General features: G+C 44.4%; 1 protein-coding gene across 1 annotated transcript in view; it reads right to left on the bottom strand.

Moving 5' to 3' along the window:
- TMEM232 (transmembrane protein 232) overlaps positions 1-16439 on the bottom strand; it is a 212964-nt gene that overhangs the window by 175940 nt on the left and 20585 nt on the right. The window contains 1 exon segment of the mRNA XM_089512422.1: positions 7835-7940. Within this exon segment, the coding sequence (XP_089368548.1) occupies positions 7835-7940 (106 nt within the window).

Raw genomic sequence — 16439 nt, 5'->3', positions numbered from 1 at the left:
AACTTTGTGACAAGAGCTGCTAAGGAAAGGAATGACCCGCAGACTGGGTTCCCAACCCTTTACCAAAACATGCGCTCAGAGAAGACTGTAAAGGAAGACAAAATTCCTATCAAGGAAATGGGGAAGGCCACAGTTGTAGTTAAATCCACTGAGGTCACTCAGTTTAAGTCGAATAAAACACAAGAGACTAAAGAAATTCCATGTCCCATTCATAATAAACCACATAGCCTTGCAGATTGTAAAGAGTTCTCAAAAAGGCCTTATAACGAAAGGCTGGAGATAGCAGCTAAAGCAAAAGTCTGCTTTCGATGCTGTGGTTCAAAGGTTCACTTTGCTAGAAACTGCAAAATAGAAGTAAAATGTGCTGAATGCGGTAGCCCGCGTCATTGCTCAGCAATGCACCATTTCAAATCACCTTCAGTGTCACCTAAACTTAAGAAGAAATCAGAGGGTCCTAAAAGTGAGGCTTCAGAAAAGGCAGCTAAACCTACTTCAGAAGCAGAGTCAGTTGTGGCATGTACAAAGCTATGCCAGGACTCAACGCAGATTAGGATATGCCATCCGATTTGTCTAGCTGAAGTTTTCCCAGAAGACAAACCTCACTTTAGAAAAAGACTTTATATTGCCCTAGACTCACAGAGTGACGCATCCTTGGCCACACCAGAGTTCTTCAGTACCTTTGCGGTCAAAGCCAAGATTCTTGAATATACCATATCTACCTGCACTGGACAGCAACAAATGCAGGGTAGAGTGGCAACGGAGTTCATGATTTCGCCTTGCAATGGCAAAAGGTACATTAAACTGCCTCCTTTAATAGAGTGCTCTTCTATCCCTAGGAACAAGAACCAAATAGCAACCAAGGCTGTAGCTGAAAGCCATGCACACCTAAAAGCTATAGCAAAAGAAATTCCTGCATTGGACAAAGATGCTGAAATTTCCCTACTGATAGGCTCAGATTGCCCAGAGCTGTTCCAGGTCTTGAAACAAGTAAGTGGACCTCCAGGTGCACCAATAGCACAAAAACTGCCACTTGGATGGACAGTTATTGGACCTGTGTGCGTCCATAGCAAGAGCCCGCCAGCAGCGTTAAATCTTACAGGAAATAGCCAATTTCCAAATTCACGACCCACACAACTACAAAGTTGCTTAAGCCACATTAAGGTGTGTTGCCTTGGTATTATCCCAGACTACGGCTCCATTGTTGAAACTTCAGTAAGAGATGAAGACATAGCCTTTTCCCGTGAGGAAAGAAAGTTCCTGGACATAATGAATTTAGAGACAGTCCAAGCTAGTGAAGGGAGCTGGATGGCACCTCTTCCTTTTAGAGAAGACCGACCAATTTTGCCTAACAACCGTCAACCTGCTGAAAATAGGCTTTTTGCTTTGAGAAATAGAATGCTCAAAGATCCCACTTTGAAAGAACAAATTGTACAATTCATTGAAGATCTGTTTACAAACAACTATGCTAAAAGAGTTCCTTTGTGTAGTGAACCCCAAGAGCAATGGTTCCTGCCATACCGTAAAGTAACTCACCCACAAAAACCAGAAAGGGCAAAAATAGTTTTCGACTCAAGTGCCAGGGAAGTTTGCTTCTCCCCCATCAGTGCAGAGACATGTCCACTTATAAAGTCCTTCCTCTGTCCGATCAGAACATTCCTTCTGGATGGACGTGTACAGCTAAAGACAGGCCTACAGACCCAGGAATGTCACATATTCCTCTTCACTGATACCATCGTGGTTGCCAAACCCAAGTCACAGTTGCATTTCAAACTGAAGAGACAGGCATGCCTTTCCGAAATGTGGACAACATCTTGCATGGAAGAGGTCTGCGAGGACAGTGCTAGCCTGGAAAAATCTTTTGTTTTAGGATGGCCCACCACTAACTGCATTGCTAGTTTCAGTTCTGTGGAACAGAAAGAGAAGTGGCTGACTTCCTTTCAAAGTCGAATAAAGGAAGAGAAAGGAAAAGACTACTCCAAGAGCATTCACTTGAAGATTATTGCAAAGGATGTTGGAAACTGTGCATATTCAGAAGCTTTAACCATAACCAATATGGACACAGCAAATGATGTGATCCTCGTGGTCCTGCAGCAGCTTGAAATTAATGGCTGTGGAAAAGACTATCAGCTGTGTGTGAACTCTGGGAAAGATGTTTCGTATTCCCTTATTGGACACGAATATCCATTTGGAATCAAAATGAGCCACATTCGTGACACTTTTCCTCAGATGCAGGGATCAAAGGGCTGTGTCTGCCCTCTGGACCTTCAGGGGGCCTTTCTGATGGAACAGCTGCCCCGTGAGCTTCAGTGCCAGTTCATTCTCAAGTCAAGTCACCTGGCCACTGGCCATGAGCTGAATGAGTTGAGCCAAAGGCCATTGAAAAGGAAAAGATCCATTATTAACTGGGCCTTTTGGCGGGGAGCAGGTGCTCCAGTGGACAATGCACCACCATCTTCAGCATCTCCTGTATCAGGGAAGCTGTTTGGTCTTTCCCTTCCAGACATCTGTGAGGTTGAAAATCTGCCCCCAGCCCAAGACTTAGCATGGAAGGCCTGGGTGTCTCAGATCAAAGACATTGAACACCTTACTGTGCCCAGACAGTATGTTCCTATAGAGCCTAGATCAAACATCAAGAAGCATCTATTTTGCAATTTTCTGAGACAACCACCATAAGAACTATAAGCAAAGACAAAGTGGTCAAGTATCAAAGACCCTTTGACAGACTTAGTTACTCTGTTAAGTGTTAGATAGAACCTTTTGATCTGTTATATAAATGGATAGGATAGGTCATAAGGTTGCAAAATTTCGTTGAAATTTTGAGCGGGGAGTGTGATGTCCTGCCAGGACTGTTTGAATTTCCCCCTGCATTTTCCTTTGTGTTGGTTCAGGCCATAGATTATTTTAGTGTAGAAAAGTTCTTTGTATTAGTTTATGGGAGGAGCTGTAGGTTTCCCCTGCATCATTTCTAGGTTTGGTTTGCCCTTTCCCAGCAGGCTGTGCTGTAGCTAGAGGTTTTTAGTTGGAGCAGTTTCTCTGAGAGCGAGCAGAGAGCTGTCTTTTGGTGGCAAGCAGGCCCAGGCAGCCGGAAAGGGCATTTCTTACACCACTTAGCCAAATCAGTTACCATTAGCATAGAAAATAGAAGAATTTAGGAGCTGAAAGACCCTGCACCAGCTTCATTGAGTAAGGAGAACAAACTACATCGGACCCAGAGAGATGTCGTCTGGAAGAAAGCTAAACTGTAAAGTATCTTTGGTTTAGAGCTGGGGAGGAGAAGACCTTTTATTTTTGTCCTTTAAATTAAATTTCCCCCCTTTTTTGAACTTTACATCTAGTTTCAGATCTTTTTGGGTATCACGGTTTGTTCTCACCAGGGTACTGGCGTTGCACACCCAAACCTAGTTGGGTGTGTCTTCATAGAGAGGCTCCTTCCTCTTGGCTCCGCAGCCCAATTTCCCTTGGCAATTCTCCTCCTCCTCCTTCCTTCCGACCCTCCCTGAAGCAAAAACCATGTGCACAGACTGCCAAAAATAATTTTTTAAAAAATTAAAAGAAAGGGAAAACTTCCTCTGACCTGCCCTGAATTGACCCTTCCTCCTGCTTACATTCTATCTACAATCTATCTACCTGAAGCAAAAAACATGCACATTTTTTGTCAAAAAAATATTTTTTAAAAAAAGTGAAAGCTGCCTGGTGCGAGCTCGTCCTGTGCCCTCCCTCTGACTGCCCTTTGCAGCCCCCGTCAATCACCCTGATTCCCCTTTTTTGCAGCCTGTCAGCCTTTGCCTCCTGTCACCCCGATTCCGCTTTTTTCCATCCTTCCTCCGGCTCCTTCCTCCTCCTCGTCCTCCTCCTCCTTCTCCGATGAAAGGGAGGGAATGCTCGCCCTCTGCCCTCCCTCTGACCTAAATCCCTCCCCTGAACTTGCCCCAATCATGATCGGGGGCAAGTTCATATTCACAGAACCCGTTTTTTTTTCAAAAGACACAGCTTTTTCTCCAATTCCAAATGATGCGTACCAAGGGTCATTTGCCACGAAACAGTTATGGAAGCCTCAAAATCAATTGTGAGAGATTTGGGGCCAATATGAACTTCACGCGCAAGAATCGATTCCTGATCTGAGGTAAAGTGTAGTCTGAATGGCCCCTAAGTGTGCGGGTCAGATTATGTAGGGAGAGGCATTCCCGCAATTAACTCGGACCCAAGCCATGTAGGGCTTTAAAGGTAATGACCAACACCTTGTATTGCGCCCGGAAGCTAATTGGCAGCCAGTGAAGAGATTTTAAAACAGAAGTTATGTGATCAAACTTGGATGAACCAGTGATCAATCTGGCTGCCGCATTTTGAACCAACTGAAGCTTCCGAACTTGGTACAAGGGTAGCCCCATGTAGAGCGCGTTACAGAAATCAAGACAAGAGATTACCAATGCATGTACCACTGCTTCAAGGTCCTTTTGGTCCAGGTAGGGACGCAGTTGGCATATCAACTGAAGTTGGTACCAAGCACTCCTGGCCGTTGCTTCCACTTGAGATGATAGTTGTAGAGACGAATCCAGGAGTACTCCCAAACTGCGAACTTTGTCCTTTAGGGGAAGTGTGACCCCGTCCAGGACTGGTAGACAAATCTCCTTCCCCGGACTTGGGGTACTTATCGCAAGTACCTCCGTTTTCTCTGGATTCAGACGGAGGGAGAGCATTTTGGGAGGGGAAATGATGTCATGGCCAGCCAAGAGCAGGACGAGGCGGACGAGGAGGAGGCTGTGGCTCCTCAAGTGCAAGAGGAGATTGAGGCTATACCAGGTCCTAATCCTGCCCTGCCAGACCCCAGCCCTGATCTCCCAGCCCCAGGGGTTGAAGCTCAGCCAGGTCCTAGCTCTGTGGGGATCCCTCCTGAGGCTCAGCAGCCTAGTGGTGACTCTGTGGAAGAACGAAGCCTGGAGATTCCTTCCTTTAGGCAGAGAAGAGCTGAGAGTTCTTGCATGTGTCGATCCAGGAGGCTTGCAGAGAGGCAAGCTGCTGATAAGACACAGCTGGCACAAGGGAAGGCATCTTGCATTTAAGCAGCTGAAGAACGCCGATTGCAGAATCCTTTCTGGTGATTGCTGTCAGTACTGGCTTCTTGTTTCCTGAACCCTTGTTTGTCTTGGACCTACGACTTTGGAATGAACTGGACTATTGCTACCTTCTGGCTGCCCCGACCTTGGACCGAACTGACTTCCACAGCTTCTGCATCTCCTCCCACATTATTCTGGATTTGCAGAATCTGACTAGTACCCAAACCCACTGGAGTAGCTCTTTAATACTCCCCACCCCAATCCTACAAAACTATTATGCTATTTCATTCATAAAAATCAACGAGGAAACTTAAAACATGTCATTATTTAAGGCTAATTACTTCACAGGTTTAAATGTCATTTTTAAATTACACCCAATTCATATCTAATTTCAGAAAGAACATATAATGTGGCACTATTTGAAAAGAAAGTCATCACGAAGAATACTGAATATACATGGGTTTGTATTTGCACAAAAAAGTATCAAAATGTAAGATATTAGACAGGGTGTCAGTTCCACTGGAGGGCATCTCATTTATAGAGTGGCAGTATGCTCAGCTAAAACCCATGGGGCAATGCCACAAAAAGGCAAACGGTAAGTGACATGCAAACACCCAACAGACATAGCAAAATGCAGCACAAATGCCTTAAGTATGTCAGGAAATTGGGTAAAAATATATGCATTGAGGGAAGGGGGTTGGGACAGCTGGCCCTCACACACACTGATCAGGACTTTTGTGCTGGAGAGCACAGAGAGTAATTGGAATGTGAACTGACTCTGAAAAAGCAAACCATTTTCCTCAAAAATGGGAAGGCATTGTACACTTCAAGCCTACAAGTGTGCAGGCTCCTATGCAAGCATTACATACATTGCACAAAATTACTTTGATCTTGCACAACTGATAATCTGCACAGGGTCAGCCAAAGCGAAGGTTAGCAGGACTATGGGCAGCTCTCTGTGTATCGGAAATACACTATACAGCAAAGCAAGAACTGTCTCAGGCTCTGTTCCCCAGCTGAATAATGGTTTATGGAAACAAAGAATATTCTAGATTAAATTTTAGCATCCTTCTGGCAAACAGTACTCTCTTGGCAGGCCTGTTTTGGGCAATTAACAGCCTCCAGGCTTCTAGCAATTTTTGGATGAGTTACTCATCTGCACTGACCTGCTAATTTGTGCTATTTGTTGATGCTCATTACACAAAGGGGATCTTTACTCAGGTTCCATGACATGTACATCCCCAGATGAGGTTCCAACATCCCCTATGGCTCTGGAAGCAATCTGCTCCACAAATTTTTGGGGGAAATGTATCTGGGTCACTACTGAGGACCATGGATATAACTCACTTATTGGTCATTGATCAACTTGTCCATACAATTTAAGTAATTTTCAAGTGAGATGAATGAAGGAATTTGCAATTTATTTATTTATTTGTTGTTGTTGTTATCAATTGCCCTCCAATTGACCTTGACTCATGACAGCCCTGTGGATAAGACTTCTCCAAGACCCTCTATCCTCCCCAGCTCTGTTCAGGTCCCACAGGCTCAGGCCCATGACCTCTCTAACTAAGGCCATCCATCTGGTATGTGGTATGTGGTCTCTTTCTTCTTCCTTCTGCCTTATTTTTTCTAACTATTGTTATCTAATTATCACATTATTGTTTTTTGTAATGACTCATGCCTTCTCATGTTGTGACCAAATACAACAGCCTCAATTTAATCATCTTGGCTTCCAGGGATAGTTTGGGCTTGATCTATTATAGAACCCATTTGTTGGTCCTCATGACTGTCTGTGGCAGGCCTGCACACCAAATGGCCCACGGGCTGCTGGAGACCCCCCCAAAGGATTTCTGGCGGCCCACAAGAAAGAGCCAGGAGGAGAAGGAGGAGGGGCACTGAAAGGCCCAGTAGAGCTGCTGGGGAGGAAGTGGAAGCAAAGAAGGAAAGAGGCAGCTGGATGGGGAAGGGAGGCACCATCTTTTTGTTATCACTCAGTCCCAGGGACTGCCTGCCTCCTCCTCCTCCTCCTCCTCGTACTTGTGTGTGTGTCTTCAAGTCCCTTCCAACTTCTGGAGACCCTAAGGCAACCTTATGGGGTCTTCTTGGAAAGTTTCTTCAAAGGGGGACTGCCATTACCATTCTCTAAGCCTGCTGTGCGAATGATGTTTTCTGCATATAGGTTGAATAGATAGGGTCTTAGTAAGCTGCCCCCTTTTCCAATTGGGGACCATTCTGTTCCTTTGTTCTCAATTCTGATGGCAGCCTCTTGTCCTGAATACAGGTTATGCATCAGGATGGTCAAGTGAAGTACTCCCATTTTTCTGAGGACATTCCATTGTTTTTCATGATCTATGCAGTCAAAGGCTTTATTGTATTTGATTTATTTATAGTCTAATGAAATTAGCATCTGAGCCAGACATTTAGAGTAAGAGGACAAGAACTGCAGGATACTGTCTGTTAATAGCATACAGAAAGTCCTTCAAATATTGCATTTTAAATTTTTTCCCTGGCATCCCCCAAGCCACTTTTGAGGACATAAGCCTTCGTTTTAGTATCTTACATTTAAATATGTCTGTTAAATTTCAAAAATAGGGGTGCTTTTAACGAAACAGAGAAATTTTCCACTTTTTAATGTGGTATCTTGCCCCAACCTCAGGTTTTTTGTAACTTTCACTATGTTTTCTGGTTATCAGATGAATACATGCTGTGGGGGGGAAGGGGGCTTTTGCTCTACTTGACGGGAGGAACACATAATAAAACAGAGTTTGAAAAGAACATACCTTCATTGATATTTCCTTTGCACTGTGATAAAATAATAGCCTCAGTCCATGCAAATGGAAGATTAACATACTTCCCACAGCCAAATGTACTAAGACCTGATCGTCTCTGGAAAATAAAGGAGACAAAAGCACGGGAGGGAATTTCTGATTTAGAATATCCTTTCAATAGTCAACTGACTTACAATAGAATTTGTATATATTTAAGGACTTTATTATTAGGAGATTACTGATGCAAAACACAATAAATTGGGCTAACATGGTAACAATGTGTAATCCTGCAAGTTAATACTTAAATAAAAAGATAACTGCTTGGCTATTATTATACTACTACTGCCACCTGAACTATCTTACAGCAAAAGCAATTAATTACTTGCTCTGTGAATCACAGAAATGACTTGTGCAGAACAAATTGTAAAGAGGGCTCCTCCACCTGGAATCAGCCAATCCCATCAAAATATTCCATATTCCATAGCAGGAGCAGCATCCTTCCAGCTGTTGATTATCTGCAACTCCCAGCAATCTTAGCCACTACAGTGAAAGCGAGGAATGTTGGAAGTTGTAATTTAAATTCCATCAAATAGGCCATACAATGCTAAAGTTGTATTCTACAGGGAACCTCTGGTACACTAAATTTATTTGGAATCACAGATGGTATCCAAGCATTCCATGGATGAATCTTTGTCTGTGCCCAGGATTGCAAGAGCCACTTGATCAACATTTAATCAACCCAAGAAAGGAAAGTAGGTCTTTTTCAGTCTCAGTGATGTTAATTTGGGTTTGCATACAAGAAATGAATTAACATACACCATATGCTAGTAATTCTTTTGTATATTTGCCTACTTTTCAGAGGTTATTGTTTATTGCTGGGCTATTAGAAGAACAGATAATATTTTAAATAGTCAGTGGTTTCATGTGATGCCCATTACCAACTTATAGTGTTTTTAATGAAACCACTGCTTCAGCCTGAAAACACAAAACAGTGTATCTTTGCTTGGTAATTTCTTATTCATTTTCAATGTCTACACATAACTCATTTTACAGTTGTCCTCTCTGTGGAGATTTTTCTTTCATTTCAATTTTGTTTATTTCCATTGCTTAAACAATGCAATGTTCCACCCCAAAACTTCTTTTGATTATCTACTGCAGGCTTTTTGCTTTCAGTATGAGCAATGGGATAGACTGGATTGTTTTATTGTGGGTTTGGAGAGGGGGTGCATTTCAGCAAAGAATTTCACCCAGCGGTATCTGCTGGCTACCTGCACCAATGAGTCTCTCATCTCAGCCAAATTATCACCAGTACATTATGGCAAAGAATATTTAGGTAACTACTGCTTAATTTTAAAAATGGCAGAATCTGCAGATTTTATTATTTTCTACCACCTTTTGTTTTAAATAAAGCTGCTATCATCTGATTAAATAAATATTAGTCAGTGGTGTGGATTATGAAATTCATTAATTAAATTTGAATACGAATAAAACCAGTTATTACAAAAAGAGTCATAATCCATTTTTAGAACATTAACAAGCCATAATGACTTTTTAAAATACTAGGAATATAGCGCTGCTATAGTTATCTCTCATTCTGCAATCAGGAATTTAAACTAATTAGTTTATCCATATTTGCAGAAGAAGAGGAGGGTGAATATATTTTTATGCTTCCATTGTTCCTCTTTCCTGCTAGAATGAATTTTAACTCTGCTTTACTCCTTGCTGTTCTCTCAAATGCCAAGGGGAAAGAAACAAATTCTGGTGGATGAATATTTCTCTTCTTTCCGATAATAATAATAAAGGTACTTTTTTAATCACTCATATTACAAGTACTCATATTATGCCATGAGGACTCAAAAATCTCTTCCATGGGCTTCGAGATTTGGAAGAAGTGATCCAGAAGTTGAAATCAAATAGAGCACTCAGCACAGAGGAACATGAGTAAGAAATGAAATACATGGAAGTGTATTGGAGCCATTCCAAATTCATGAAGAATAAGTTTGGTTGGGTGAAACAGGAAGTGTCATGCAAAGACACTGAGCTTTTGGTCTTACAGACCAAGTTGGAAACTCTCACAAACCAGTTTTCTGATGCCAGTGTGCTCAAGGAGTCACTCACAGCTAAGAAACATACTGAAACAGAGTCAGTTTCTAACTTATGAATATGGGCATATAGAACTTATAATATCATCTGAGTGCAGCTCAGATTGCAGAAACAGGGTGTCTTTGAGGAGAAATATGAAGTGAGAAATGAAGGCACACTAGCAGCTCCCTGTGAGCATTCTGCTGCAGGGAAGCATTCCATATGGTGATTTCTGATCAGAGGAGCAAGGTGAAATTCCCCCTTGGAGAAAAGGGAGATACAGGGGATTATATATGAAGATCTAAAAGTACCCTCCTAGTGACCAGATCACCAAACTAATGGTGACTGAGTACAGGTGGAGGAGTGAGACCGAGGAAACATTGGAGAAAACAACATGCCACTGAAGGAGAAGCCTCCTCTTAAAGGGAAAGAAGTGCTGCAAAACTCTGGAATCAATTAAATTAGTCAGGTCTAAGAGTTTGTGAATTAACTGGCTTGAAAAATGTTTCCCTAAACCAGGTAATCTGTAGTTTTCTTAAATAAAATAAATAAAATAAAACTTTTATTTATATCCTGCTCTTCTGTAGCAAGGCAATCAGAGTGGCTTATCCTTCTTTAAAACCCTACTTATTTTTCCAAGGGGCTTTTTATGGTCTCCAGCAAACCTGCACAACTTAAGAGAAGGTATGGGCCAAAATTAAAATAGGTTCACTTTTTCAGGCTGCAGACTCTGGGGGGCGGCAGTGATACCTTCGGAGGCACCCATGCCACCTGGCCCCTCGGAGTCCCACATGGCTACAGCCATGCAGGACTCTGAAGACCCCCTCCAAGACCCTTGGACTCCCATGCGGCTGCTGCCACAGAGGACTGTGAGGGCTTTTGGTAGGTGGGGCAAGGGTGCCTTCAGAGTCCTGTGCAGCAGTCACATGGGGTCAGCAGGGGAGGTAAGGCATTTCGCTGCCCCCTGCACCAGCTGACACCAAACCTAGTGGCGCCACTGCTCCACAACCCAGCTTAGTCCCAAACCTGTGGAGGAGGTTTGGGGACAAGCTTGAAGATGCGGGCCATCAGAAACGATTTGGTGGGTGACTTGCAACCCCTTGGGCCATATATTGTGCAGCCTGTCTATAAGAAAGTAATTTGTTTAATTTACAGCACAGCAAAACAATAGACAAGGTGCCATCCCATTGCTAGCATATTTACTGTAATGTAAGTGAAAACAACTACTGGGAGCAACAATAGTGAATAAATAAAAAGGAAGTCTGAAGCTGCACAATACATATTATAGAAGAATGGAGTATGAGAAGCATGAATCAGGGAAGACAGACATAGTAAAACAAGAAATAGAACATACAGTGGGCCCTTGTTATAGGCTGGGGTTTGGTTCCAGGAACCCCTGTGGATAACAAAATCTGTGGATGCTCAAGTCCCATTAAATGCAATGGGATAGCAAAATGGTGTCCTTTATATAAAATGACAAAATCAAGGTTTGCTATTTGGAATTTCTACTTTTTTTAATATTTTCAAACCGTGGATGCTTGAATCCATGGATAAGGAGGTTTGACTGTATAAAACATAGCAGTACTTGGAGTGTGAACTAAAATGGACAGGAATGGGACATTTTGATTCAGATAATTATTACCATATACTCAACTATAAGTTGATCTCATATACAGTCGCCCCTCCTAACTCACAGATCTTGGATCTGCACCCTTGAAAATCCGCAGAAGGGCAACCTCTGCTATTTTTAATGGGGCATGCGTCCAGCACTCACCTGGTAGGAGGGGGCTTGAATATGCATGATCTTCCGTTTTCGCAAAGGGTCTGGAACGGATCCCCCACGAAAACGAAGTGCTAACTGTATAAGTTGAGGGCAAGTTTTGGGACCAAAGTTATGGATTTTAGTATGACCCATGGACAAGTCGAGGGTAAAACCTAGAAGCTCCTCAGGTCCATGGTGACTCTTCAGTGTTTCCCCAGCAGTGTGCAGATGCTGTTTCTCTGCCACAGCAAGGAAGCACCAAAGAGCCCCAGTTGCAGCCATTTTTTCCTTGGAGTGGGGTTAAACAGTCACAGGCGCCCGCTGCCCCTTCAATCCTGCCAAGAAACCTACTTTTACAGTAGTCTCTCGCTGGAATGGAAGCTCTTTACTGCTGGCCCATCCACAGTTGTCTGCAACGGCCGGCTTGTCTTCTCACAGAGAGTAAGGAGAAGGCGGAGGTGAAGAATCAGTTGGGGAGATCCAAACATAAAAGGAGCTAAGACAGGGAAGGAGAGAAAGTGTGTGTGTGTGTGCGCGCGCGCGCACGCGCACATTTGCTAGACTAGGGAAAGCAAGGACATAGCCAGGATTTTGGAAAGGGGGGGGTCAAGACTAAGTGCCACCATTTTGAGAGGCTAAGAGCCCCCCCAAGACACAAAAAGAGGGTCAAGCGTTTACCCTCGACACCTTGATGGCACCACTTTAACTTCCGTTATGGCTTCGTGCAATGGAATCTTGGGAACTGTAGTTGAGTCATCTGTCAGGTGCCACAACAAACTACAAATCCCAGAATTTCACAACATGGAGCCAAGGGCAGTTAAAGTGGCATCAAACTGGATTATTTTTTCAGGCTGCATCCACACATTTCATTCCCACTTCCAAGAGGGATTTTTAATTTTGAGACACACACACACACACACACACACACACACACACCCCTTTTAATTCCAAGACCTACCTATCTATCTATCTATCTATCTATCTATCTATCTATCTATCATAATTTTTAATTCCAAGCCATTATAGTTTCCTTTCTTTTTATATTAAACAAACCCCTTTAAGAGAATCCTATTTTGGGAGAAAGGCAGGGTATAAAATCAATCAATAAAAAATTATAGTGCAATAGTCCATCAGTGCATGGCTTACATTATAAGACTTTATACCTTTATACATTTAAAAACTATTAAAATCACAGTAGGCTCAGAGTGCTACAGAATCATGGAATCATAGAGTTAGAAGAGACCCCTAGAAGGGCCATCCAGTCCAACCCCATTCTGCCATGCAGGAACTCCCAGTCAAAGCATCCTCAACAAATTATGTAATGGAGGTGTCCATCAACATTGTAGAAAGTTATACTATAGATTAATGCTATGGAAAATCACCACCTTGAGTCTGTATATTGGGAGAAAGGCGGGATATAAGAAAATAACAACAACAACAATATCTGGGTATTGTAGTTTTGTGAGACATTTAGCCTTCTTTGTCAGAGAGCTCTGGTGGCACAAAATACTACAAATCGCAGGATTTTCCATAGCATTAAAGCAGTGTCGAACTGGATTATTTCTGCAGTGTGCAGCCTTATTAAACAGCAGTTCCCATCAGTCTGTGGTGCTGCTGGATGATGGGGCCTGCAGTCTAGCATTGCCTGGAGCAGGGCCATAGGACTCCACAGCCACGATTCATCATCTTAGATTGATTCCATATGTTAATTAATTAATCATAAAAACATAGAGTTAGAAGAGACCGCACGAAAGGCCATCCAGTCCAACCCCATTCTGCCATGCAGGAACTCTCCATCAAAGCATCCCCATTGACATGCTGCAAAAGGGCCAGCTAACTGTATTTTATTCTATTTGTCTTTTAAAAAAGAGAAAAAACAAGGCTGGAAGGAAGCCTCTTGCCTTTTTGCATTACAGAACCACCTCTTTTTTGTTGTTGCAAAAATCCAGAAATGACTGTTTTTGAAAACATGAGTCCATTCTCAGGAGAAATGTCCAGAGTGGAGTCTGAGTCTCCTTTCTCTGGACTTCCAAAACCTCAAACTGACCCTGAGAGCATCTGGTCTGACCCCTAACTCAAGGAAACTTGGAAATCCTGAAGGTTTAGATCAATTACTGAATTATTGAATTATACAAGGCATAGTGGTCTCAGGGTTTTGCTGAAGCTCAGTATGCAGAAGCACAACATTATTTTAAAAATATTGTGCATTAAATTACCTTCAGTCTATGTCTATGAGATGCTTATGAAACATACATGGATCCCATCTCCCAGTATATCTCATTGCCTTAGATGCTGCTGCAAAAAACCACACAACACCAACTTGGAAGAAAGGCCACAACTTTATTAGCAAGCCATTGGTATGGGTTGGCACAAAGCATGAGGTCAGGATCTGCGAAATCAAACAACCCGATGTTGTCTGATTAACCAACCTGGCACCCACCAGGCCCTTGGGATGACCTAGGGGCTAAGGAACACAAATTGACCGCAAACCATGCCATGCGTTCACATATTCACTAAGCCCCTAGTCACCGGGAGGCGCACCCGCGTTATGGCCCCCGCAATGGCCATACGCCTGCCCAATTCGCCCCCGGGTACCTAGTGACTCCCAGACCAGAGCACCATGGCCCTGGTACCTACACCGTGCCGATCCTGGCCTATCCTGCCGCCCAAAGTTGTGACAAAAAACCCACAAGACAGCGGTGGGTGGGCGGGGGAAGCTACTCCAGTCTTCCTCCCTTCCTTCTTGGCTCCGCTCCGTGCGAAGCCAAGCGCCGACTGAGGGAACAGGGCCAACAACACGGCCTAATAAAGGCCTAGGCCCCGCCCCCTCCAACGTGCAGTGCGGGGCTCCTCCTCCAGGGCAGCCCAACCAATGAGCTGCCCTGGAGGACCGGAGGTCCCGCACCACAAAGTCCGGCTCCCAGAGCGTCGCGGGGCGGAAGGGCCGCCCCTTCCGCCCCACGCACCAATAGGGAGCCGGGCAAGCCCCAAAGCATTCTGGGGCTTGTAGTTCTTTGCCGATTCTTCAGCAAAACGGCCTGCCCCGCAGCGAGGCGGCCGTGATTTGCCTTAGATGCTGCTGCAAAAAACCACACAACACCAACTTGGAAGAAAGGCCACAACTTTATTAGCAAGCCATTGGTATGGGTTGGCACAAAGCATGAGGTCAGGATCTGCGAAATCAAACAACCCGATGTTGTCTGATTAACCAACCTGGCACCCACCAGGCCCTTGGGATGACCTAGGGGCTAAGGAACACAAATTGACCGCAAACCATGCCATGCGTTCACATATTCACTAAGCCCCTAGTCACCGGGAGGCGCACCCGCGTTATGGCCCCCCGCAATGGCCATACGCCTGCCCAATTTGCCCCCGGGTACCTAGTGACTCCCAGACCAGAGCACCATGGCCCTGGTACCTACACCGTGCCGATCCTGGCCTATGCTGCTGCCACAAAAGGCCTACACCAAAGGCCTACCGCCAACCCTGCCAAGAGCGATGCTAATGATTAGTGCATTGGTCCAAGTGCGGACGAACATAACCAGCGTAGGCCTTAGATCTCCACCTTCCGATTTTTTGGATGTCCTGCGCGGGCAAGCCTGCCCTGGAAGCAGCCGTAGCAGCGCCTATGCGAAAAGAATGACCTCCGAATTCCTCAGCTGGGAGCCCCAAATTTTTTAAAGTCATTCTTAGCACCGAAACAAATTGGTATCTGGAAAGCGGTGATCCATCCAAATGAACAAAAAGCAAATCCAAACCCATAGGCCGAATCTTCCAATAAGATCGAAGGGCCTTAACAGCACAGACAGGTGAGCCACGTAAACGATGCAACACCACAGTCTGACCAGCTCCCAATTGGTCGCACTTGGACCGGCGAACCGTAAAAGAAACACAGTGCTTTAAAAAATTGATGTCAGAGGCACCCAACGCCCGCCCTGACACATCGCTCTTGGACCCAGCCACCAATTCTCCCAATCTGAAGGCACCAAAGAAAGCCACTGTAAATGCCGCACGAAACAGTTTGATTTCAAAACGAGATGAACAAACAACAGGTAAATGCATATAAATAAAAATAATAATAAAAATTTTATTTATATACCGCCCTTCCTCAGATCAGGGCGGTTTACAACATTTTAAAACATTATACACCGTTAAAAACATTACAATAAAAACAGAAAAGCCCCGAGTTAGCCGGTCCTCTTGCCAGTGAGGAGGAAGGAGGTCCGTAGGACAACTTAGTCGGGGAATGCATTGCCAAAAAGGAAGGTCTTCAGATCCTTTTTGAATTGGGCCAGGGAGGTGGCCGAGCGGAGCTCTATGGGCAGCGTGTTCCAAAGGGCCGGGGCGGCGATGGAAAATGTCTTCCTGGTCGTGGTGACAAGCCTGGCCCCGGGAACCCTAAGTAGTTGCTGCCCAGATGTTCTGAGGGTGCGGGATGGAATATATGGGGAGAGGCGGTCCTTCAGGTATCCTGGGCCCAAGCCATTTAGGGCTTTATAGGTCATCACCAACACCTTATATTGCGCCCGGAAGCGGATCGGCAGCCAATGCAGATCTTTTAGCACCGGTGTAATGTGGCTGGCCCTGGAAGTACCAGTGACCAGCCTGGCTGCCATATTTTGTACCATTTGTAGCTTCCGGGTTTGGTATAAGGGTTGCCCCATGTAGAGTGCATTGCAGAAATCCAGTCTCGAGGTTACCAGAGCATGTACCACAGTTTCAAGGTCCCTCTGGGCCAGGTATGGGCGCAGCTGGCGAATAAGCCGAAGCTGA

Source organism: Sceloporus occidentalis, unplaced genomic scaffold (assembly GCF_023333645.1).
Source record: "Sceloporus occidentalis isolate IW3139 unplaced genomic scaffold, rSceOcc1.0.p SCAF_1, whole genome shotgun sequence".
Classification (NCBI taxonomy): domain Eukaryota; kingdom Metazoa; phylum Chordata; class Lepidosauria; order Squamata; family Phrynosomatidae; genus Sceloporus; species Sceloporus occidentalis.
The sequence above is the reverse complement of the archived record's forward strand: the minus strand, read 5'-3'. Positions and strand labels throughout refer to the sequence as shown.